The 25,765-nt window shown below is 38.0% G+C and overlaps 1 protein-coding gene across 2 annotated transcripts in view; it reads right to left on the bottom strand.

Annotated features, from left to right (window-relative positions):
- itga6b (integrin, alpha 6b) overlaps positions 1-25,765 on the bottom strand; it is a 36,016-nt gene that overhangs the window by 3,280 nt on the left and 6,971 nt on the right. Inside the window, exons 2-25 of one of the 2 annotated variants that reach the window (XM_053615128.1) lie at positions 15,724-15,851; positions 15,133-15,212; positions 14,761-15,016; positions 13,462-13,593; positions 12,404-12,617; positions 12,126-12,319; positions 10,976-11,070; positions 10,583-10,710; positions 8,826-8,915; positions 8,676-8,737; positions 8,385-8,554; positions 7,270-7,413; positions 7,033-7,148; positions 6,535-6,691; positions 6,356-6,430; positions 6,195-6,274; positions 5,448-5,522; positions 5,108-5,210; positions 4,808-4,981; positions 2,754-2,870; positions 2,551-2,661; positions 1,869-1,967; positions 1,632-1,757; positions 140-249 (exon numbers count right to left, since the gene is read on the bottom strand). In XM_053615128.1, the coding sequence (XP_053471103.1) occupies positions 181-249; positions 1,632-1,757; positions 1,869-1,967; positions 2,551-2,661; positions 2,754-2,870; positions 4,808-4,981; positions 5,108-5,210; positions 5,448-5,522; positions 6,195-6,274; positions 6,356-6,430; positions 6,535-6,691; positions 7,033-7,148; positions 7,270-7,413; positions 8,385-8,554; positions 8,676-8,737; positions 8,826-8,915; positions 10,583-10,710; positions 10,976-11,070; positions 12,126-12,319; positions 12,404-12,617; positions 13,462-13,593; positions 14,761-15,016; positions 15,133-15,212; positions 15,724-15,851 (2,995 nt within the window). In that variant the 3' untranslated portion in view covers positions 140-180. The remainder of the gene's footprint in view (positions 1-139; positions 250-1,631; positions 1,758-1,868; positions 1,968-2,550; positions 2,662-2,753; positions 2,871-4,807; positions 4,982-5,107; positions 5,211-5,447; positions 5,523-6,194; positions 6,275-6,355; positions 6,431-6,534; positions 6,692-7,032; positions 7,149-7,269; positions 7,414-8,384; positions 8,555-8,675; positions 8,738-8,825; positions 8,916-10,582; positions 10,711-10,975; positions 11,071-12,125; positions 12,320-12,403; positions 12,618-13,461; positions 13,594-14,760; positions 15,017-15,132; positions 15,213-15,723; positions 15,852-25,765) is intronic. The other variant, XM_053615127.1, reaches the window with a different exon arrangement.

The raw sequence follows: 25,765 nt of genomic DNA, 5'->3' as shown, positions 1-25,765 counted from the left end.
ATAATAATGACTGCCACCATTTCACCAGATCTAAGCAATGCAAGGTAGCATGATGATCCGGGCTAGCGTGAGTTAGCGCAGCCTGCGCTAACTCCCCATGCCACCGCTGAGCTTGAATGGATCTTTAAAGGTCCGTTACCAAAAGAGAGCTGCTCGAATTTTCTTTGTCACTCCCTCTCGCTATGCATCAGAAGTCAGCGTCTCTTTCTCAGGTTCATATTTGGGCTCGCTTTTGCCGAAGAAGCCACACTAAAAGAAGTAAAGTTGTTTGGTTAGGGCCTTTTCCCACTGCACAAGTAGTACCAAAACTTCTGGCACCAAAAAAAAAAAAAAATTTTTTTCCAGTCCTGTACCAAACATTCCAGTTGTATATTTTTGGTCCTTGCTCAAGATACCAACAGGGAATAATAGGCTTTGTGGGTGGGGCTAGCAATACTGTTGGATGGTTTGTTAGTGTCACGTTTGTGTATCATAAACACTGGGTTTGGACGTTGGAACGATCCACGTACGTATTGTGCACACGTTGCCATTGAGCCTCTGATGATGCGGAAAATGGAAAGTATTGAAAGTATTGAAAATGTAGGATCGGTGTATCCTTATTATTTTTGTTACTTTTAGTTTCAGATAACTCGAATTGTGTCATAATGCGATGCTTTGTTTGTTTTCTTGTTATCAGTGATGATTTTATTTTTGTGGCAAATTTTGCCATAACCTGTATAAGCTAGTTAACCAAACGCCGTCAGACTAGTGTTCATTTTATCGGCTATTCTTTTAATTGAGTCTTCGTCTTAGTCCTGTGTCGAATGTCCTTGATAGTTTTAATCATATTTAGTCAATCTTATCCTGTTTTTTTATTTTTTTTATTTTTTTTAAGTCAAGCTGTCTAAAAGTCTGGGCATTTTAGTCTTATCATATCAAAGAAAACTTAGTCTAGTTTTAGTTACTGAAAACTGTAGACCTTTTCAGCCATAAGATTATTACTGATTAACATTTCAGTCAATCTAGTCTAGGAAAAACGAATATTAGCTTGAAAGAGACTCCCCACTGTGCTTGCTTAGTCCTGCTATGCCACACGCAGCACAGGAAACTGCCGCTCATGCCATCTAATGAACAGAATATTTGGATTGTAATTTAGAAAAAAAAAAACAGTCTATAATATTTTGTCTCCTCTTTTTTGTTGGAGAAAATAAAGAAAGATTGTGGAAAAGTTTTTATTTTTTAAACTACATTCTAGTCTCGTCTTTTTCGTCAACGATATTGCATGTTGATATGTTGACAAACATTTATCGGCATAGTTTTCGTTAATGGAATTAACATTACATCAGACGTAGCACTTCGTCCATTCTGGACTTTACAGTGATGAAATGATTATGTATTTGTTTTCTCATCACTCATCACTCTGACCATTCCAATTTCTCAAGTAAACTACAACCCGGTGGTTTCTGTGTGGGCTCATTCTTGTTTTTGAATGTGCAGTGGAAAAACAACCCTACAGCCATGTTAACAGTGTTTATTTCTTGGTATAGTCCATCTGCAGCATTTCTTTTTCTCACACACACACACACACACACACACACACACACACACACACACACACAGAGATATTGGAACAGACTGGACAGTCATCTTACCTTCCAGAGAAGGAAGGCCAGTAAGCCGAGCAGGAGCAGGCCCAGTAATATAGCCACCAGTATGACCCACCAGGGTAAACCTCCATATTGTGCTGCCTTACGTACTGGGAATACAGTCACTCGTACCTAACACACACACACACACACACACACACACACACACACACCAATAATGTGTCATAATATTTCTAAATACATAGTTACTCATAATATAATTCCAAATTTGCCCCAGCTCACCAGTGTATCTTTATTTGTCAGCAAAACATTTTTGGGGGCATTGTCCAGACTGAGTGATGCATTCACAACTATGTCGACATAATTCATGTCTGAGAAGTCCTGCATGGAACAACAACAATGTTACAATTAAAATGTGGTTCTTATAATATTCCAAACAGCAAACCAATAGAAATATTTTAAACAGTAACCCTAGGACTCATTCACAAAAGTAGGATTTGAATAATAAGCAAATTAGCTCTAATGTGAAGCTGATCTTGAGGTTTTTTTTGTTTTGTTTTGTTCCTGGAATCAGGCAACTCACAGTTCACAAGATATGAGACATATTGTAAAACACTGTGAGTGACCACCAGTCCAATCTGGCCCATCTTGCTTGCCCGAATAGCAGGGAGTATTACATATTGACTAAGTGCAATGTCTCTATAGTTTGAATTCTGCTTTGACCTGCATGACTTGTTTTGGGCCAGAAAAAGAAAGACGAAGAAAAAAAACAACAACAAAAAAAAACAATAGTGTTCCATTATTGTTATATTATGATATATATAATTATATATAATTATATTATTATTATAATAGTTCCATTATTGTTATATATAACAGTTATATTATAAGGGGGTGCTTGGACCAGTAGTTATATAAAACACTCATTCTCAATATTTGTTCTGCACAACACATAACTGTTCACCTCTAGGAAGGTGCCATTCCACAGATGGGCTCTCAGTGCAATGACGGCGTTGCTGTCCAATCCCTGAAGAGGACACTTTAGCTTCACACACGATGCTCCATTATCACAGGTCTGGAAATAACACAACAAACAACTGCTTACAAACAAAACGAAGAAGACAGAGGACTAGGGAAAAACAGAGGTGAAGAGCAAACATATTTTACCAAGACTTTGGATTTCCTATCGTCAGAAAAAAGGGCTGATAAAACTCCTCCGTTATCTCCTCCTGTGCTTTCACCTCCATCTTTAGCGTCATGCTTGGGCCTGGACAGTGATGGATCCTGAAATAAAAATAAAGCAGGATATTAACTTCAAATACGGTCTTCCTTTGGTAAACGTTCAATGTTTCTTTCTGTCTAGTCTCAGATTCAGAAGCTCCACACATGGATAATCAGATGCTTTGTACAATCTGCTTGTCATCAAGCTTCAGAATCTTGACAGTAGCATTTTGTTTGGCTCGCCATAGTCCCATATATCGGACAACAAACTGTGAGCCAATTCGTTTTTTTCTGAAGAAGAAGAACAAAAAAAAAAAAGCCGCAGGAAAATCAAGCATTTTTGGCCGCAACAATCACACAAAAACTCCACAAAATCCTGTACGGACTGATTTTAACCTTATTGTTAGTTTTAATCTGAACTTTTATTTTCTGTCAAGTTTGTTACTGGTGGATTTTCCCCCCATTTTATCCCTAATTTCATCTTGGCTAATTCCTAACTTGCTAACTCTCCCCTGTCATATGACAGCTATCAGAGAGGGTGAAGGCTAACACATGCTTCCTATGAGACACGTGAAGCCACGTGTCTCATAGGAGTGACACTCTTGGAGTGGTAAATGTAAACGGTCTGCACTTATATAGCACTTTTATCCAAAGCGCTTTACACTGTGTCTCATTCACCCATTCACACACACACTCACACACCAATGGTAGCAGAGCTGCCATGCAAGGCGCTAACTTGCCAGCAGGAGCAACTTGGGGTTCAGTGTCTTGCTCAAGGACACTTCGGTATGTGGAGTCACATGGGCCGGGAATCGAATCGCCAACCATACGCTTAGTGGACAACCCACTCTACCACCTGAGCGACAGCCCAAGCTGCTCATGCTGCAAGACAGGGCAGTGTAACACACTCCGTGCTATCTACCCTCTTCCACATACATGAGCTCACAGATGCCTAGTCGCTGTGAATGACACTGTGAACACGGGCAATTTCGCTCATAAGATCATATTAATCAGCAAATAAGCCGTGAGATTTGTAACATCTGGGACTCTCTGTATATAAAAGCCAGCTGCGAACATTTAACTAATTATTACTCATAACTGCTTTCCATGAACGTAGAAAATGCATCGATTAAAGTTAGTGTAGTTGCCCAAGCACACAGAATAGATACATGTCATACATGTGCAGGGGTAGAGAAAGTACAGAAAACAATACGGAAGTGACAAGTTGCATATTATGTCCAAATCTTCTAGCGCGTGCTAACTTTGAAAAAGTAGAAATGTTTCTTTTCAACCTGGTCTTACAATTTCAAACCTATTTTCATGACTTAATTTGTATGAAAAGTTTAAGTTTAGTAACAGTGTTAAGAGTTATACCTCATATTCCTCATACTTCATTTACACTCATATGTAAAATGACTACTGTATTAAGAGCCAGTGAGATTAATAGCAATCCTTGGGCAAACATGACTGGTTGTGGTATCCATACTAATAGTTATGGATTTGATTGGATGTTAAAATGCACAGAAACACTACTGATTGGACTGGGAGCTGGGTAAAAGGAAATAATAAATGTTACTCATCAATATATACTCATATTCTTATTCATCTGTACATACAATGAGGTGTTCATAGTGTACATATTACCATCATTATTACTCATATTCTTATTTTTCTATTCCTATTATATTTATTTTAGACATTTTTCTATTCTATTCCTATTTAATGTGTATTTTCTTATCTGTTGTGTCTAATTGAGCTTGAGATTGGAATGAAAATGTAAATAGAGAGAAACATATGAGGTGATTGAGTATTCTGTATGAATTTTAGTTACAATTATATAAAGTTTGAATCGCCTAAAATGATACTTCAGTATCATTTGTTTTGTAACAAAGAACTTAATTATGTAAGGACATCCCACCTCCACATATCTAATGGAAGAGGTATCGCTGTATTCAAGCGGCTTAAATGCACAAAAAGCTGTAGTCTGAGGTGTGGCTTACCTGCGGTAGCCTGAGCTTGTTGACCTCATCTGGTCTGCAGTGGACATTATCTGTACCCGTAGTAGTGATCTTCATCAGGTACAGCAGCCATTTCTTTGTAGCTGTGTTCTTGGGCCAGTCGATGTTCAGAAACGCCGTGCCGAACGACTTCAGAGGCTTTCCCAAGTTGATCACCTTCAGAATTCACAATAAACAGAGTTAACCTATTGATAAAAATGAACTGGAGGAGAGAAAAGGCTTACAGTGAGGCAAGTTGTTCTTCTATAGCGTGTTGTAGTGTGACAATGATGACGTATTCACCCTGAATTCATAGTCAATCTGGCTTCCGATGTCAGTTTCCGACTTCACAGCGCTCTCTCCTATGACTGTTCCAGAGAACTCCAGCTGGGATGGCTTCGCCACACTGAAACAACAGATCCGTGTTTATCCTTAAAGATTTCCATTTTTACTCAGGCATTTAAAAATATAATACTCTGAGGTCAAAACTCCAGTCTGATGCGTTACTTAACTATTATATTTATTATGTAGGTGTGTCAATCATTCCCACTTTACCTTTACATATGCATTTAATTTGACAGTGAATAATATTTATCAAAATGACATTATTATTTTAAGTTATTTGTCGTATTTTGTAACTCACCCAGAAAGCGACAACAGCAGCTCAATTACAACGTTAGCTTTCTTTGTCACTATCTGTGGTGCCTGGTCACTTGTCCTACAAGGCACACAAACAAAAAGTTACACTCAATAATCTTAAATAATCAGAAACTCCAATGTTTTTTTTTTGTTAACTTAATCTCCATAAAGTGTATCTGTGTCATATGTGTGATTACCACAGACAACACATTTCCCTGTCCTTAGAAAACAACACAACAACTGTTTACCCGAAACAGCCTTATAACAGAAGTTTAAGGACAGCTGTTCAATTTGTCAAAAAAATGATTAGGTGAAACATATTTATTCATTCTTCAATCGGACTTTAATTAAGCACTAACCCTTTATCATCTGCCGGAGGAAGAGTACTTGACACCACAAAATGTTTACGTAACCAGAATGACTTTTTACCGTATAGGTCTTGAAAAAATCTTGTTCAGTCTCAGTGAGACATTCTGTCAAATCGAACTCATTTTAAAACCTCGGTTAGTTTCGACTGAACACTTTTTCTGTTGTTTTCTCCATTACATGGAAACATCGGAAATTTCGAAACGTCGAAAATTGTTCTCCATGGTAATCACTAATATGCTACAAATATGGTGTATGGAGATTAAGATTAAAAAAATAAAATAAAACAACAACATAAATTATCAATTATTCCTTTAAACATAAAGAAAGCAAATATGAACGGCCAAAAGGGTCTTTTTCACTTGACACTCTAAAAATCACTTACGTTTTAAGATCTAGCGTAACTTCTACTTCGGTCGTGTCCAACGAAATCCCACCAGTGCTCAGAACGATGTAAAATACTATCTATAATATAAAAATAGAAAGATGGTGTCAGAACAGATTGATCACACTGGGAAAAATGTCTGTGCAATCTCTGTGACTTACTTTCGAGTCTCTTTTGAAAGGATTTCCCAGTTCACACTCAGCTTTTGATCCGTTCAGATTGGCCTGACATGAGATCTGCGTACAAACAAACATTCGATTAAATGTAAGAAGGTAAAAAAACAGGGCGCTACAGATTTGGTAAAAAGCAGGGCGCTACGGACTTGAGACGTCAGACTCACAACATTGTTGGGGCGAACTGCGGCGTAAGAGAGGGAGTTGGGGAACGATGCGGTCAGAACTGACTCGTATGCGTCATCTCCGTTCTTATTGGTCACCGTGACCTCCAGGGCAATCTCCTGTTGGTGGCTGAGTGAAATGACTGGCACTCCCTTTTGCCTGAAAGCATGACAGAAGATGGTCAGTAAGAAGTTTCTTTACAATTACACTTACATCACATTTTAATTATTCAGAGCAAATATAAAACGTGATTATAGAATAAATTCCCCTAAACTTTATTCAGTGTTTTTTTTTTCCCACTTCCTATAGTACTGCATGCAAAATGCGGGCTGCTGGATGAAATTGAAATGTCTAAGGTCTAATATCCTGACATTTTAATACAAATATTTCATTGGTTAAATTACTGGAGTAACTGAACAAATAATATACAGTATTTACTAAATAATAAATTCCGCCGATGTGGCACAGAACAATTCGTTCACTTATATAAGAGAACTCACAATGGCAGTGGAATGAAGATGTCTTGGTTGCGCTCTCGAGAGCAGAATTTGTACTGCAGCTCCAGGTTACTCTGGCACTTCAGGTCACTGCCGCAGCCCTCTTTCACAAAATTCACCTGAGACCAAAATAATTAATAATAAGAAGAAGAAAAAGAAGAAGAAGAAGCATCTTCATGCATTTTAAAGTGTCCTTTAATTAAAGAGCTGATTAAATATCGTGGTATAAAGAGTGTTTACCTCAGTAACACTCGGTCGGCTGGCAGCGAGGACGGGACTCAGATCGGCGAGGGCTGTCTGTCTCTTCCTGCGTCCTGATGACGGCTTCAGGATCTCCACGTTCACCTCTATGGGCAAGGCTCTCAGCTTATCCCTTAAGTTATCCTTCATAGCAGGAGAGCAAAATACGTTTCATAAGATGATAAAATACAAAAACTATTTTCCCACAAGGTGATGGTGATATTGTTACACGCTTCTGACAGAGAAATTCACCCTAGTCATAACATTTAAACAGCTCTGTTTACTAACCAAGAAAATAGTTACTTTTTTTTATTATTTACTTTATTACAGTGCATTTAACCCTCTTATCTGCAGACTAATCAGATGTACAATTCATTAAATGTACACTGTTAAAGAACTCCAGGACTTGAATTAAGAAACACTGCAGGATTACATGACGAACTTTCAAAATCATAGCATCTCTGTACTTTTTCATTTTTATTTCTTACAGATTTTTTTTTTAAAAATAATTCATCATTATCAAAGTTATTATATTTATTATTGACTTCTTATAGCTATTAGCCTATTTGACTGGTAACTTGAATTGAATACGTTTAATCCGAACCTCAAAAATAACTCAAAAACAAGCAGTTGTATATAATGTTAACTATTTCTCCAATAAATCGGCAAAAATATTATTGTACACGTTTAAATAATTGTTTTCTTTTCCTGTTTATCTATTGTAGGTCTGTAATGACCCCTTTAATGGGAACTCATTACAAGTATTAGCTCAAATATGTGAGTGAGGAACTGAATTCAATTGCTATGTCATACCTAATTTGCATAGAATTGAGAAAATTTCTATCGGAATGAACGAAACTCCGTCTTCGAATGACGTCCTGTCATTTTGTTCCTCACTAGTTTCGTTTCACTGTGTACTGTACCAGCTGGTTGAAATGCCAATAAAACCACTTGAACTTGAACTTGAACCCAGTCTAACACTCCAAATTCTAACACATCAATTTAAGAGGTTCAAATTTGACCACCTATCTGCCTCATCGCCTAAAGTATGGAAAATACAGTAATTCTGCCCACCCACATGCTCATCTAACAACTTGTTTTTGTGTTTGTTGTACCTGAAGTTTAAGGGTTTTTGTGACGCATTTTTGCTCATTCTGCTTTTTAAGCTCCATGACTCCTGTGCTCTCATAGTCAGTGTCGGTGGAGGTGGGTTGGACGAAAACAGCACGAGATGGAAGACCCTGCTTCTTCCTCTTTGTCTCCACCTGGATGGAGTACTTGATTCCTGAGTGGAAGTAAGGAAAGATCAATCGGTTAAAAAGAAACATTTCACACATTTTTCTAGTATTTTAGTTCTAAATTGTAATCCCGGCTCAGCATGGAAGGGAGAAAATGTATGTACTCACTGAGGCTAGGGCTGTAGTTTTTGGAGTTGGAGGTAAATTTGAAACAGGTGGAAACCTGAACACTGGAAACATATCCATTTCTTTGAAAAACACATCGGCACACAAGCATGTCAAAATCTCACAGATTGACGTTTGATAAGTCTCTCTTACCAAATGTTGTCCCCGCAGTTCTTCTTAGTGAGGTCTATCTCTTTGGGAGTGGTGGTGACCGTCTTTTCTATGTTGACCACTGGCCTTGCTCTGTGAAGTGTCAGGAATAAACGATCAGAACGAGCAGTGGAGGCTGAGCAGTCAGAATTCAGATACAAAGCGAGAAGTAAAGGCTGTAGAGGTTTGATCCTAGTGAATATATCACGGCTGTCATCGTGTCATTGGGTAAGGCACTTCGAATCAAGCTGGAGATAACGCTATAATCTGTGAATAGAAGCACTTAAGGGAAAGAATGTACAGTATACAAATGATCTATTTTTCTATATGCTATTGCAAATCTATAACCTGATCGAAAAGGCCTAAGATAATTCTGAAGTTGTAAAGATTCATCGTGTTCGCACTAGTCCTGTCAGAACGAATTTTGAATTTGTTATAGTAATCACATACAGTCCCGTCCGAAAGTTTAACAACAGCAAGGCCAATTCTATTGTTTTCGTTCTACATTGAAGACATTTAACACATCTAGATGTAAATATGAGGAAATGAAAGCTGACATTCTGGTCTATCGTCTCATATTCATCTTTTGATCTCAAACGCAAATGTCTTCAATGTATAGTGAAAAAAAAAAAAAAAGAATTGGCCTTGCTGTTCCAATACTTTCTAAGGGGAATGTGTTTGATGTCTACAAAAACACTGTTTCCTAAATGGCATTGTGTTAATGTCATTAATAACATACTTTAACATCACTTTTTAAAACTTAAACTTAATTTTTGTAATTACTTAGTTAATTACTTAAACTTTATATATATATATATACGCACACTACTGGTCAAAAGTTTAGACACACTCATTCTTTATTTTGACAACCCCCCCCACACACACACACATTTTAGAATAATAATAAAGTCATCAAAACTCTGGAGCAACACAAATGGAACTATAGGAATTATGTTGTGATAAAAATCCCAAATAAATCAAAATAATTGAGTATTTTATCATCTTCAAAGTAGACGCCCTTTTTTCCTAGAATTTCCAGAAATATATTCTTGGCATTTTCTTGAGGAATTTCCCTGAGATGCTTTTTAAACAGTATTAAAGGAGTTCACACCTACACTGGACTCTTTTCACTGGCTGCTTTTCGGAATATTTCGCTCCGAGTCGTCCGTTTAAAATAAATATTTTTTGTAAATAAAATGTTAGTTTTCTAATGAAAGAAATGAATACGTCGGCACGATTATATTTTTGTCTACATACACCGATTTCAAACATTTAATCATACACATTCAGATCAAAAGCTTTTTAAGGTCATGAGAAACATTTCAGTCGAGTGTCCACAAACTTTTGACCAGCAGTGTATATATATATATATATATATATATATATATATATATATATATATATATATATAATATAGTGTATAATACTATATATTAGTATATAATATATATATAATTACTATATATAATATAGTAATATAGTGGTACATGTAACAATTTGCAATGCCTGAATCACAATCTCAAATGATGTTATAAATGCAAACTTTAGGTTCCACAATGCCATTATGTTATACCCTGTGTACAGAGCATTTATAGTGAATAGGAAGCCATTTGGGATTCGTTCTGTGTTATGAAGGCTTATATAATACGATTGAAGCTGCATATTTAAATGATCATTTAAATGTAATCCAATATTTAATGAAATGTTCCAAGTTATAAAAATTCGACTTTTTAAAGTGAATAAACAGACCAAGTTCTTACCTGTACACGACCACAGTGTCAGACAGAGATCCAATGGCCATGTCTGGGTATTGGTTGTTGTCTAAATCCATGTTACCAGCTATGGAATAACCAAACATCTTAATGTTCAGGTTTCCTCCTTTCAGCACCTGGTAGAAACAAAAAATGTTACCAATGGAATGAGAATAAGTGAGTAAAAAAGACAAGTATACAAGCAAGGAAATGATAAAGCAGGCAATCCTTTCTTTGACTGTATTAATACTCCTTTATCATTCCCAGCGTATAAATATTATCTAAAGTCAAATAATGTCAATCATTTATGAACAATCAGTTGAAGCAGACTAGTTTTCACTGTTAGCTTCTAGTCTGGTATGCTATAAGATAAATGTTGGAGTGATGGGGTGTGTGTTAAACCTGAGCAGGTTCTTTATTGAGGCCGTTGCTTGAGCCGTGATAGATGTAGACACTTCCTGCTCCTTCATCATCATATGGAGCCCCAACAGCCACATCTACACAACACAAATAGCCCATGTGACATTTCTTCTTTATTAGCATGCTCACCATAATTAGGATCATTATCATCATGTTCATCGCCACCATAATGGTCACCTCTAAACAATATATAAATACATGTATATGATATAATTACTGCAAATGTTGTTGTTGGTTTTTTTTTTTACGTTTCCAATCGTCCTTAACTTACAGTATGTACATTATCACCTTATACTTATACTTTCGACAGATTTTCTGGCACAAACTAGGCTTTTTTCAGCTACTTTATAATCTCAGTCTGAAAAACAATCAGTGAAGAAGCCTCAAACCACGCTTACTCTGCTAAAGCCACTGCACATTCAGAAAGACCAAAGACCAAAATGGCCTACACTGGAACCTAGAGGTACTCAGGGATCGAATTTATTTTCCAGCAATTTTCCACCATTTTTATTCTTACAATGAAAAAAGCACTACTGTTAATGTCGTTGCATTCTCTGATTGGCCGTTTAGGTCGTCAGCTTATAGAGACTGCAGCAAAATTACTGATAACAAATGTTTCAGCATCAAAAATCTAAAATTTTTTTTTTTTTTTAACGTACAGTGCAATTAAGAGAAATTTTTTTAAAAAATGTAAAATCAAGTATATTTTTTTAAAAAGGTTAAAAAAATTTATTTGACTAAAATATGATGAAATATACTGTAACTTTATAAGGAAGTTATAAAGGTATGAAAAACTTCAGTGAAGTCACACACAGTGATCAGAAAACTGTATACTTGGTTGTACTGTGGTTGTACTGTATAACAATATATAACAATGTCAATGCATCTTTCTTTGCAATGTTTTTTCTGATTTTAGTTTTTTCGTCTCGATGTTTCACCTCCATTTCATGCGATACCACTAACCAATCAGCAACAAACTAATGTAACCAATCTTAATTAGCTACTGAAAACCATCCAACTGGACTGACGGTGACTGGAAAAGCAGTTCAGGTTTTCTGGTATCAAAAGTAAAAAAATTCACATTTATACAGTGGAAAACTATTATTCTTTACAAAATCTCAAAGTCACAAACCATTAAATCCATCCAGGTTAAGGTCCCCCAGGTTTTCAATAGCCAGCCCAAACATGGAGTTTTTGGGTCCGTCTATTCTAGTTTTGGTGGCCTCGTTCCAATTTCCGTTATGATTGATGTAGACGTAAACAGCGCCACCGATGTCACCGTGCCTCACAAAGAACTGAGGTGCTCCAACTACAAGATCCTGCCATCTGTAAACGAGTAACAGGAAAGATCAGTTAAGCATGCACAGATGTCACAGAATCTGTTTAAAATGGTTGAATTACTGGTCTTACCCATCTCCGTTTAAATCAACCACTGCGAGTTCATAGCCAAAAGACGAGGCTAGTCCTTCTCCTTCGAGGATATACTCAGTGACCATGGTCGAACCTGTTTCTGACTCCTTCCTCAGTAGAACCACAGCTCCACTGTGATTGGCTCGTGGGGCTCCGGCGACCACGGTCAACTGACCTTTCTTAGTCAGCATCTTACCAGAGTCAAGAGAGAATCCTACATGGACAACAATAATCCACTCTTAATCCGATTAAGACCATACTCTAATTAAGAAACTACCATGTAAACAGCCATTTTTACTTACCTTAATCTAATTAAGGTCATAATCGAAGTAAGCAATAATCTAATTAAGACAGGTGGAGTACTCCTGTTTTAGTCGCATTATGGATGTGTAGTAGTGACATGTAAACACCTTAATCACATTATGAGCGTCGTGTGGGAGTTTTCACTGCATTTTGCGACAGGACACGATCACACATGGCAGTTTTACGTTTTACAGCGAACAAGAGAGCTCGGCTGTGTCCCAAATCGCATACTTTCCTACTATAGGCCTGTAGTGGGGAAAAATACATCTATCTCGGCTACTATATAGATGGTAAGTACGCGATTTGGGACACACCCACCGCTTCAAGCAGTCGTCTATTAGCACGTACAGCATGACAAATAATTAACTGCACTTAAAGCGTTTGTAAAAAAATAAAAATAAAAACACCCAAAACTGTATACGGTACCATAACGAAGATGAACTGTATGTTGATACGTGAAATTCTGGAGGGACGTCGGACGGCGTGGCGCGGGGACTTAATGAAGCGGGCTCTTAATCTAATTATGATCTATAACATGTAAAACGGGTACATGACAGGAGTATTCTAAAAGCGACTCATGTAAACACCTTAATCACATTATTACCTTACTTAGATTAAGGTCAATAATTAGATTATTGCTGTCCATGTAAACGTAGTCACTGAAAACAAAAAAAACATGCTCCTTCTTTGGGTGAAACGAGGACGCAAGGAAGTGTTTTTGGTAATGGATATGATGTGATGGACACTAGACGCACCTAAATAGCTGTTAGCAGGGACGGCCACTTCGTCGAGTCCTTCGACCGTGCTGTATTTGACCTCAAACGGTCCATCATCAAAGTAACCCAACTCGAACAGCGTGTTGTTCTTCTGCTCCATGCGTAAAACACCTGAGGCCACGCCCAGGGTAAAGGATCATTGGAGTCAATGGATGAGAGTGGACGATAGTGAAGATGTGGGATAGTTGGAGGGCAAAGTAGAGGAGGTGAAGGGAAAAGAAACAAAATAAGATGATAAATGAAGTGCTGTATGGTGAGAACTGAACAAAAAGTGTTTACAGTGAAATGGGACTGATTCAACTAGAACAAATTTAGAACAAATCTCAGCCTCGCTTCCCTTCTTTCCTCTTATCTTAGTGCTCCTCTTCTCCTCCCCTCTTCTCTTCACTCCCCCTTTCCTTTCCTCCATTACCTTCTCCTCTTCTCTTTTCTCCTTTCCTCCCATCTCCTCTCTCAATGTCTCTCTGCCTTTCTTCCCCTCCTCTCTTCTTCTCAGTCATCTCTAATCCTCCAATCTCATTTCCTCCCACTCATCACCTCTATATATTCTGTTCCTCATCTCATCCTCTCCTGTTCTTCCTAGTCACCTCCCATCTTCTCTCCTACATCCTCTCATCTCCTAATTTTGTCCTCTGCACTCATCCACTCACCACTCTGCTTCTTCTCTCCTCCTGAACTTCCCCCCTCATCCCCTCTCATCTCTCTTCACCCCATCTCCTCCCCTTTCATCTGATCACCTCCCTCCCTTCCTTTCTCATCCCGACTACCCTTCCCTCTCATCCTTTCTTCTCTCTTCTTCCTTTTCCCTTCATCTCCTCTTTTTTAACTCACATCCTTTCCCCAAACCCTTCATCCCCTCTCCTCTCTTACCCCTTCTATTCCTCCACTACCACTTCATCTCTTCATATCTCCTCTCCTCTGTTTATGACTACTCTAATCTTCTCTCTTGTACCTTCTCTTCCTGATCTCTACTCCTCCATTCTCCTCTCTTCTAACACCCTTTCTCCTTCTGACCCCTACTCTTCCTCTTCTTTCCTGCCCTCTCCCTAATCTATACTCCTTCATTTCTCCCTCCTCATCACTTCTCCTCCTAGTCTATACTCCCCTTCTATTTCTCCTCCTGATCTAAACTCCTCCTCTTTTCTCCTCTCCACTCCCACCCATTCTTCTCCATCCCTCCTGATTTCTGCTCTCTACTCCTAGTCTTCTCTCCTCCTCTCTCCAATCCATTCTCCTCAAGATCTTTACTGCTCCGCTTCTCTCCTTCCCTCGCCCCACCTTTCCAGTTGAAGGCTCCGGGTGCTCCAAACACTATGTAATGGAAGTCCTTGGTGAAGGTGACAGACGAGCCTTGCTGGCAGGAGCCGAACCGCTCGTGACCCCTGGGTCGGCCCGCACAGAAGCTCGAGTCTCCTCCCTCGTCCTCATCGCTGATTTTCAACTCCTGACTGAGAACGTAGCAGCGGCCCGTGATGTCCCGGGACTCCGACGGCGAGTTGGTAAAGAATCTCTTCTGGTAGCGATGGGCACACGTCTGAAACAGGTTGAAACTTACTACAGACGCTTACTAACTAGAACAGACCTAGTGGATGAATCACACACACACACACACACACACACACACACACACACACGCTAGCAAACACTGACCACAATCTTGCCCCCTGGTCCTTGACTCTGCACTGTGACACCCATCCACTGGTTATCTTTGCTCTCCTGGGCCAGGTTCTCTACAAACACACACACACAAACACACACACACGACATGAAATCTCAGAACTAGAAACAGTTGGATCATTTTCCTCAATAAATTAATGACCAAGTATAATATTTTTGTCTCATTTGTTTACTTTATCATCCTGTAAGACTTGTGTGAAAATCTAATGACGTTTTAGGTCAGATTTATTCAGATATATAGAAAATCCTAAAGGGTTCACAAACTATCAAGCACCACTGTAGTTTATGATTTCGCAAGTGAATCTCGAATATAGCCAAATTCATCTAGTATTTCCAACAACAAATATATCATTATTACACCAATTTCTAGACAGTTATTACTCATTTTAAGCTTGAAACAGTAGAGTTCTATAAGCAGGTAATTCTTCTCATTTTAAGCATATATTTCTAGAACAATGATCTGCCAATAGAGTAATCTCGTAATAAAGAATATCAGATAAATTTGCCTATAGTTAAGATATTTATCACTTGCTAAGATATCATTTTTTTGCAGTGTAAGTGTACCATCATTGTCGAAATCAACTCGCTGGCAGGCAGAGCTGAGGGAGTTAATATCACAGTTGTACAAGCCTCCTGTTATCTGTGACTTCTGATTGGACAGTTTCTTTGCCCTGGGAGCGCCAACGAGCAGCCTGTGTCAAAAGGAAAAAACAACAACAACAACAACAAAACAAATTTAATCCAAGATCAAGCTCACACTTGGCTCCTAACTGATGTGGCTTTTAAGTCATTCTTTATGTCCATATACAATATTTTTCATTGAAAATTTTATCTTCAATTCACTTCTTATTTTCAATCAGACTTCCCGGTAGTCATTAATATTCATTATACCTCAGAGTTCTCGAATCCTTGATTGTGATTGTTCAGAAGGTGTTGATTGATTTTTCTATGACAGCACGGCTCTGACAGTAGTTTTGTCTTAGTTTATTTTTTATTAATGCAGTCATTTCAATATGAAATCCCTTATATAATAATTTACACAGTGGCGGACGGTCCACATAAACATGTGTAGTCATTGATATAGTGAAGCCTTCTGCGAGACGACGTGTATTTAACATTTATGGAAGGAGTCTCCAGTGTCAGCACTTTGTCCCAGTTAGAGGTAAAGCTGTATGTTTATGTTTTCCACCACAGGAAAGTCTTTGTAGATGGTTGGAGGGCTTTGCACTTCCTGGGGTTTTTTTTTTTTTTTTTTTGTCGTATTCATTTTAAAAGAGAGGGAGAAAACAAAAAGAATTGTTGGTGAGGGAGTGGCTGTTTATAACTTGTACAAAGCTTGTTTCACAACATCAAACAAAACTATAAATGAATAAAATGTACAACAGGTTGTACTTAGTAAATAAAATCTAATAAAATGCTGTCTGCCTTCTTTCGCATACATGAGCTCAAAGACGCAAATGATTGGCTAGTCGCTTTGATTGACAGATGAGAGTTTATGCCACCCAGTGAGCACAGCCAATTTCTGCTCACTTGCTGCCTGACCACAGATCACTGTAATATCATCGGCATTGAAACTTACGATCTCCCGACAATCGGGCAAATGCTTTATTTTTGTGATGCGATTTGCTGAGTATTTTGTGCTTTTTTTCGGCGGAAAATTGAATTGGCGAAATTGCAATTGTAGGACATTGTTTTGTACTGACTTTCACAGTGATGTTTGTTGGTAAATGAGTCCTTTTATCTGTACTCGAAGAGGGCTTTGTCTGAATGCGTATTGTGATGAGGTCACACATGAGGTCTTGGGCCAAATCTGCAGAAAATCTGCTGTAATTTTGAAAAAGTGCAAGCTCCTCCGAACATTACAGAGTTTGCTTGATTTCGCGTTCATTTCTGCGATCGCTAAATCCTGAAGGGACTGAAATACTTACGGTATAGTCCAACAACACACAGGCAACCTACAGAATAAACAACACACCTATTGAAAGCCTAAGCTGTGTTTAATGTTCGTCCAGAATAAAGATGATAGCTACACGGCATCCCAGTTTTATTTACTGTTCAACAGAAGGACTGATTGTGTTTAAGTTTTCCACTCACTACAGCACTGACACCCAGAATTTTAAACATGTGCACTGACAATAAACTATAAACCGACACTGACAGTAAACTGCAAACTTCAACTTAAGCCAATAACAGTGCTTATAGACTGTAAACATTCGAAGACACGGAATATCTCTGGTATTGTAAAAGCACTAAGTAAACTATGCGTGAACTTCAAGGAACTTCAGACACACCACAGAGTTCTGATTATGCTTGCTGTTCCAAGTAGCGAGACGTTTAAAGAATGATGTCATTAAAAATAACTTTAAAAACTTTACCAATATATAAACAACACAATGCATCTTAAAACCGGCGCGTTACTATTTCTATGTACATTTTGGTACCAATAGTTTGATATTACCGGAGTATTTGTATTCTCTTTTTAAATTAATGTCGAGTTTTAATTGATATGTTTATTGAGTTGTCCATGGACTAGGGTCTGCTTCATTTCTACATGCAGTAACATGATCTGGTGACATTTTTTAAGGGGAATGTGCGCTTTAGAACATTAAACAAGAAAAATGTGTTTGTATACACCACCGAACGCCCTCACTGCAGTCTGCCACACATCACTCATCCCATTCTCTCACGCTTTTCCGTGAAGAAACGACAGAGCCGTCCTTTCTGCTCTCGTCGGAAAAGAAGAGCAGCAGTAACGAGAGGACGGCTGACACACACAGGGCAGAGGCCATATCTCTGCTTTCAGCATGTCTGTCTGACTCAAAGGCGCTTTTCTTCTTTTTCGGATCGGTTGCTGCGTCGATAACATTCATCCAGACACTTCAGAGTTGGCTACACAAGTTCTCTTTGTGGCCACGAACAAAAAGCGGCTCTGACGGCGATCGAGACTACGTTACCCACGATGCAGCAGGAAAAGGCATCGGGTTAAAATCAAAGCGCTTGGCAACCCAACAGGTCTGTTCCGAGGCTTTGTAGATTTAGACGTCCGGGAAACAGATACAGTTCAGGAAAATGCGGGAAGACGTTACTCGTCTATCAAGTAACATGACAGTTAACAACGAAGAAAAAATTACAAAAAAGAAGAATTACCTTAACAAAGATGCGTAACAGATTTGGACACGCTTCACGAATCAAATATATTCCAAATTCAGCGGGCAATACGAAAAGTGTTCTGTAAATCTACAAACCTTTTAAATGTGTCATCGGTCATTGACCTTTAATTCAGTGTATCCAGGAGGCCAAGGTCAGTGAGGTCAAATGCCATAAGGGCAAAACACAAGTGCACTCATTCATAATAATTAAAGCTACTACTGTGTCATTTCCAGGGTTTTCATGCTTGCTAATTGGCTGGCTTAGAGCAACGGCAGAAATGCAGCCATGGACATATTCCAATCCAAATAATGTAACAGTGATTTTAGGTATATTTTAGGTACAGCATGGTTTTCAGTGTGATACTTTCATAATGTAACCTTCCTGTCATTGAGGAAGGAATTTCTGGAATGATGTCCTCTCAAAACGGCCAGTTTTGTCTAAAATCGCATTTCAAAATGGAATGAACCACATTGATTAGCTTCTTTCCTTTCTGTCTCCACAGTATAATTTGAAAAATACAATAAAACAACCTCACCTGGGTGTGACACCTAGTTTGAGAATCCCTGGTATAGTCAAAGAGACATTATTTATAATCTTGTTCTAACGTAACAAAGTAATATTTAGAAGTGTCCAAGTGATGACTGCTATTGAAAACTAGATATAGTGCTTATTTATCTCATTGACCTTTAGTTTTTTTTTTGCTCCAATCTGTTAGAAATCCTGCTGCACATGGGAGGGGCAGTCAACAAAAACATCCTAAAGTTCCATCCAACAACTACTGCCAAGCCCAAGAAAAATCTGTTTATCTTCCAATTTCCCATACTTCATTAAAACTTTATTGAACCGTTATTAAGGCAGCCGCATTCTTCAGTATTCATCGTATGTATAGTATGTATAGTCAATGAGACACTTTGTCTCAAAGTCATAGAGGTGACATTCGCACTCACTAACACTGGAATTTCCCTTATGTGATTGACAGAATAATAAAGTGTTTGAGTCAATTACAGTCTAAGACATGACCCAACAATCTCAACAATATAAACCAAAACATTTACAGTTTATTTGTTATAGGTTACAAGTCTGGGGTTTTGTCATTGGTAATTAAGTTCAGCTAACTGTATCTCGAGAACCATAAGTCCGAGTAAGCTGGTATTTGGTGTACTGACCTGATGGGCAGTAATCTCTACATGGATTTTTTTTAATGATGATTGGGTTACTTCAAAATTATGGCTACCATCAGGTCAGTCAGTCAGGTTTCAGCAGGTATTAGAGACTAGCATTGTGCTACTGTCATATAACTTGATATTTATGTTCATCTATGGTCTCTTTATTGTTCTGGGTAACATGGCAAGAACTGGACACTGAGGGGAATATTTGCAAAGAGTGCTTGGACCCCACAGATCGCCACCATATGTGGTTGTATTTTTTAATATGTAGCTATTAAGCTATCTTTATCATTTTTGCACAGAGCAAAAACAAACAGTTTAAATGCCTTAAACCCCATTTTAACTCTTTACGTCCATTAAACCCACGCCCACTGAGATATATATATATATATATATATATATATATATATATATATATATATATATATATATATATATATATATATATGAAAAATATCAATTAGATCTGTAGGTTGTTAATCACTGTAGTGCACCTGGACGCACTGCAGCAAATATCTCTAATTTCACCCCAAGGTGCTTTATTTGACATGAGGGGAAAGCCTTGATACAAGAACAGGCGCTCATGAAGCCACGCTCTTTTACAACGCGTACAGAGAAATGGGTCAGATTTTCCAATGAGACAAACATCTCTTTGTGTTGCTAAATACATACTTGGCATTTGCTTCTGTCCGATTTGCACGTTCTGAATTCCAGTGAGGCATTTTTTTTTAATGAATTTTCAATCTAATTTTACAGAGTTAATGACAAGAAGTTGTAGGGAAAATATTAGTAAATACCATACATGCAGCTCAGTTGTACTATTTTGGGTCAATTTGTCGTAATTAGGGTGTAATCAGAAATTGCTGAGAAGTGTACAGCCACTAGGATCAGTCAATAAAAATTTTCATTTAATCATGTGGTTTTAATGGTCATATGTTTTCTACAAAACATATGGTGAATGTTATTCAATATGCTACTACTCCTATATAGAATAAGACATTATGTAAAAATATAAATATCCCCAATATTTAAGTTTTAATTATTGACAACTGGTATAAAAATATACTGTATGTCTTATCAGTTACTTGTTACATTGCGCTGACATCTGACAATACCCCCATTATTCTCCTCTAATGTATCAGGATGGTCATATACATTGTAATATCGGGGGGGAAAATGTCCGTATCGTCCGGGTGATGTTCTCTTATCCTCTATCCCCTCCTCTGCCAAACCACAGATCTGGCTTCAGTTTCAATTTCTCAAGTAGGCATCTTCCCTAACCAACCGCAAAACCGATATCTGATCAAGTAGCTGAGAGCATGATTTCCTCCCTCTCACATTTCTCCCAGAGGGCTTTGCATGACCCTGCTAATGAATTCTGGGTAAGAGGTTATACGTATCCATTACTCCCTTCAGCCCTCGGCATGAAAATCTCACAGCCACAATATCTGTGGAATTCACACAATCGTGTTTCCATGAAGATTTGCAGTTAGGGTTACTGCTTGGGGCAGGTGGTCATCTTTTAATGGCAGCATAACTCACAGGAAATGCAACTGAATCAACAAGTCGTATAAATTCTCTGTGAGTTCAGGTTACTTAAAAGAAATAAACAGAGCAATGGTGTGCAAGTGAGATGGTCATGATTAGCAGTTGTGCTGTTATACTGATCTGAGATTGGTTTTAAACTACCACTTACAGTAAGGAGTATTAACATTAGGGAGATATTCTAAGATCATAATGAAAGGACAGTAGACACCATAGTGCAGTTTCATATCAGGACAATCATCCAAAACATCCTGCTTTGTCAAGTCTTTATCTGTCAGTAAAGATTGACCAGTAATGGTAATAATTAACCAGTTGCTGAAGTTCCTGTATTCCTATTAATGTACAGGGAACGCAGTCAGTCACATAGAACACAATGTCCAACATTGTCAATTTCATCTATCCATCCATTTTCTGTACCACTTTTCCTACACGGGGTCACGGGGGAGTCTGGAGCCTATCCCAGGGGCGGGGTGTCAACCCTTTGCAGGGCACAATCACACACCCATTCCCACACTATGGACAATTTGGAAATGCCAATCAGCCTACAACGCATGTCTTTGGACTGGGGGAGGAGTATTCAGAGGAAAACCACCTGAGGTGGGAGAACATACGAGCTCCGCGCACACAGATTCGAACCCCCAACCCAGGAGGTGCGAGGCAAACCTGCTAACCACTAAGCCACCATGCCCCCCCTACATCTTCTACTCTGTCACTATTGCTAAACCTAAGCATAGTACAAATTCACACAAGTGTAACTGACCTCACATGCACATATTTAGGTCCAGTCTGATATCACCTACTATGGGTAGACATGGTAGCCAACAAAAACATCAAATTGTTCAAAGAAAGTTAAAAAAAAAAACAGTTGCTATCAGCCAAGTAAGATCGGAGTGGAAACTCAACCGCTATTGCCAATCTGAAAGATACGGTGTACTCTTTTTTTCTCTCCACTTAATTCCCGTTAAAACTTCTTTAAACTGTAATTAATGCAGCCTAATTATACAGAGAAAACATAGTTTTTCAGATCCACAACATTAAATGTAACTATAAACATGCTGTTTAAAGAAAGAAAGAAAGAAAGAAAGAAAGAAAGAACGAAAGAAAGAAGCGCTGTGTAATGGCTACTGATTCATGGTGCCTGAGGGCACCAGTGACAATAATCACCATAAATCCTAATCCATTCCACTGTGCCAAAGAGCAAATGTGTCTCATCTGTAAACTATGTAAAAACTTAATCTTTAAGGATTACAATGATTTAACTTTTTCTGAGGAAACAGGTCTGACTCACAAAGCATGAAATAAACTGTCAGGATTTTTTTTGATTTCATCAAGAAAGAAAGTACAAAAATCTACCAATAATCACTGGTTGTAACATCTTAGAACCAGCAACAGTGCCGTGATAACAGTTATTTGGTACTTTTTAGAAAGAGAAATGATCAAAGAAAAAGATTTTGTCACATTGACCCTCTATTAAGACAGTTACAGAGGAATTCAATGAACACAAGCAACTACTGTTCTCTCTTCTGGCTTTTTTTATATTGTGACTGAAGAATCACAAGATGCCTTATTGGGTTGTACAGCAACAGCTCAGTGTTCACCCCAGACAGCAGGCGAAAGATAAACAGCAAATAAAATTAGAGCAAGAGAAGGACATAGAGAGACAGAGCAAGAGGATATTTAAGTATATTCAAGTTCATTATCATTTGAGTCCTGGATGTTTTCTTCTTTATAATGACCTATGAAGCAGGCCCTCATTGGTGTAGGGAAGGTTCATGGTATCCAGAGTGAGACCCAGCGGCTCAACAGTAATGCAATAGAGGCATATGCGGCCAGGTCTGGCTGACCTCCACTATTAGATAAACAGTTTTGAGCCAAGACAAGTATGTACAACTAAAGACTGCCGGAGCAAGCAAACAAACATGCAGACTTATCAGACACGACACACTGTTTACATCAGGAACTTCACTTGAACATGTTCTCAACTGGACATGTACGAATATTATTTAATTCTACTGTATAGTAGAAGTGTAATGATACACTCGGGACACGGTTTGATGCCATTTTTCATTTGAATGTTTAAAAAATTTGATTGGAGAAAAATTATTATTCAAAATTATTATCTGAATCGTAAACAATGCAAAACAATGTGCATTTTTCTATGTATTAAAGTAAATAAATCAAAACGTTGTACTACAGGTTCGGCATATTTTATAAATTAATTCATTAATTTATAAATTCTCCCAAAAACTTTGATTGAATGAACAAATCTGATCTGGGGAAAATGATCCATTGAAACATTATTCTCCATAGCAGAACTAGAGCTCCAAAGTAGGCTAAAATGGCCAGTGTCTGTGGCAGTTTTATAACATGGCTGTGTAACCGTATAACGTTTAATGCATGTTGGTCATCACAATCTGGAGCTAACGGCCTTTGAGGCTTCACACGCGCAGATCTCGCAGGCTCTCCACTAAAGAATAAGATCATGTACATTCATCTCTATGGTTTGTGCAAATTGGAACCTCTGGTGTTCAAACAGTGCAACAGCATTACATGCATAATTGAAGGGGTCATGACATGAGAAATCAAATTTTCCTTGATCTTTTGACATATAAGAGGTCATTGTATCAATAAAATGTCCTGCAAGTTTCATAGTTTAATACGTCCTCCTCAATCCAAAAAGAGCATTTATTTAACCAAGCTCCAAAACTGGTTTGGATGTGGCAGGGGCATCACACGGGCAAATACATTTGCATATGACTGTCCCTACAGTCTACAGTAAGACATCAACATCTACTTTTATATCATCGCGTAGTTTGGCATCCGTCTCTACTCGCCAAACATGGCGTGGTGATATTCATTCTTATGTGAACAAACACGCATGTCGTACGCAGGAAAACTTCTCAAGGTCATGTCCATATAACGTACAATACGCCAATAAAACGGCCTAATTGGAAGATTATTATGGAAGCTTTCATTCCTGAGAATGCCTCACTTTGAATAAAGCAATCTGATAAATGAATAACTGATCCTTTTTATTAGCTAAACAATATGGTTTATCATTAACAAGTCCTGCTGAAGACACTAGTAGCAACCTGTACTGGTTCCTGCAGAGGCGAGCTGTACTTCATCTCATCTTACTGTCTGACTCGGGATGACAGCTTTAGATGTGCTTCATTCCTTTCCAAAGCTTTAGGCTTAGAGACACACACGCATGCAACACCGGCTTGCTAGTATACTAATAATACTTCACTTAAGGGCTAAATGTTAGACAATGAAACTACTATCTCTCGGGGGAATGACAATGATGAATACTTTTGGTGAAAATGAATATCTGCTGATGTAGGAGGTCAGTTGTCCATCGACACTGATGTAATGATAGGTGCAAAAGGGCAAACCTGATCCGACATCAATGTTCTTCCATTTCATCTAAGTAAAGTTGCTTCTAGTCTGTTATGTTCAAGTGGGAAAAAATGAAATAAACATATAACTAGAATTAAAGTGTAGCAAAACATCCGCTTGAAGTATAACCTCCGCAAAACCTCTGCTGAGGTATAAAAGCATTAACCTTTTTACATTAAAACATTTCTGCACTTACTCACATCCGGACTGATGGACTGATACATTCACATACATTTGTATTATTTATTTCTTAAAACCAATTTCAGTCATTGAAATAGGTATGTGCCCTTGACGTGCTACTGACCAATTGCACTAAAGCTAATTCTTCATTTTGTAAAACTGATTCGTTTATAGCTTGACTTGAACAGTATGTGTAGCATTTCGGTGTTCTAGCACTCCAACCCTCCGTCTTCCTAAATCTGCACGTTTCTCTGGTCATTTAAGTGGACTTAAGCTTAGTCTTGCACCACTTGTATCACCGTCTGCTCCAGGTAGTAAATACAATGCTTTTTGTATTCTGTCACACTCTTTGGATTAATTCATCTACCATAAGACTGAACATAATGTAAATGTAAAGGATTATCATCAAGTATTCTAGTATTTATAGCTAAACAGTGTAGCCTGGAAAGTCTGGTACACCACGGACAGTGATTCCAGCCCTGGAGAGCACAGCACAGTTCCGTGTTTAAAAAAAAATCCAAAGTACACTACATGGGGTACCCATGGATTTCTAATTTTGTTGCAGTGGTGGAAACCAAAAACCACCATTATCGAGTATAATGATTATAAATAATAACAACTGGACAACTGGCATCTAATGACAATCTGAAAATAAAATGGGGTCTATGGACAGAAATATCAGAAAGTCTGCATCCAATAGCCAAAATATTATTGTATAGATTTAAATATTGTGCTTAACTATAAAATAATCTGTACTGTGTACCGTTAAAGGGATTCCTGACCATGCATTAGGGAATCCAAACAGCATATGTTGCCATTTTCCTTTTTGCTTGTATTTCCTCATTTGTAAGTCGCTTTGGATAAAAGCATCTGCTAAATGAATACATGTAAACGTAATGTAATGTAATAGGCTAGAATGTTCTTCCCAATCTGGCATGACTTCTTTTCCTGAACAGTTTGAAACCAATTCTGTCTTTGTATGTGTTTATCCAACGTTCTTATTTCCCACTTGCAAGGTCATAATTATGTCGTTTTATGTTTAAGTGAAATGCTAATATTTGCTAGGTAGCTACTATGATTCTACGGTAACCATGTAGTATAATGAAGTCTCGCTAAATTGGATGCTTTAAATTAAAGATATTCACCATTATTGCGGCAAAGCTGAA

The sequence above is a fragment of the Ictalurus furcatus genome, chromosome 26 (genome assembly GCF_023375685.1).
Source record: "Ictalurus furcatus strain D&B chromosome 26, Billie_1.0, whole genome shotgun sequence".
In the NCBI taxonomy this organism is placed as follows: domain Eukaryota; kingdom Metazoa; phylum Chordata; class Actinopteri; order Siluriformes; family Ictaluridae; genus Ictalurus; species Ictalurus furcatus.
Note: the sequence above shows the minus strand (reverse complement) of the source record. Positions and strands in the feature narration are given on the sequence as shown.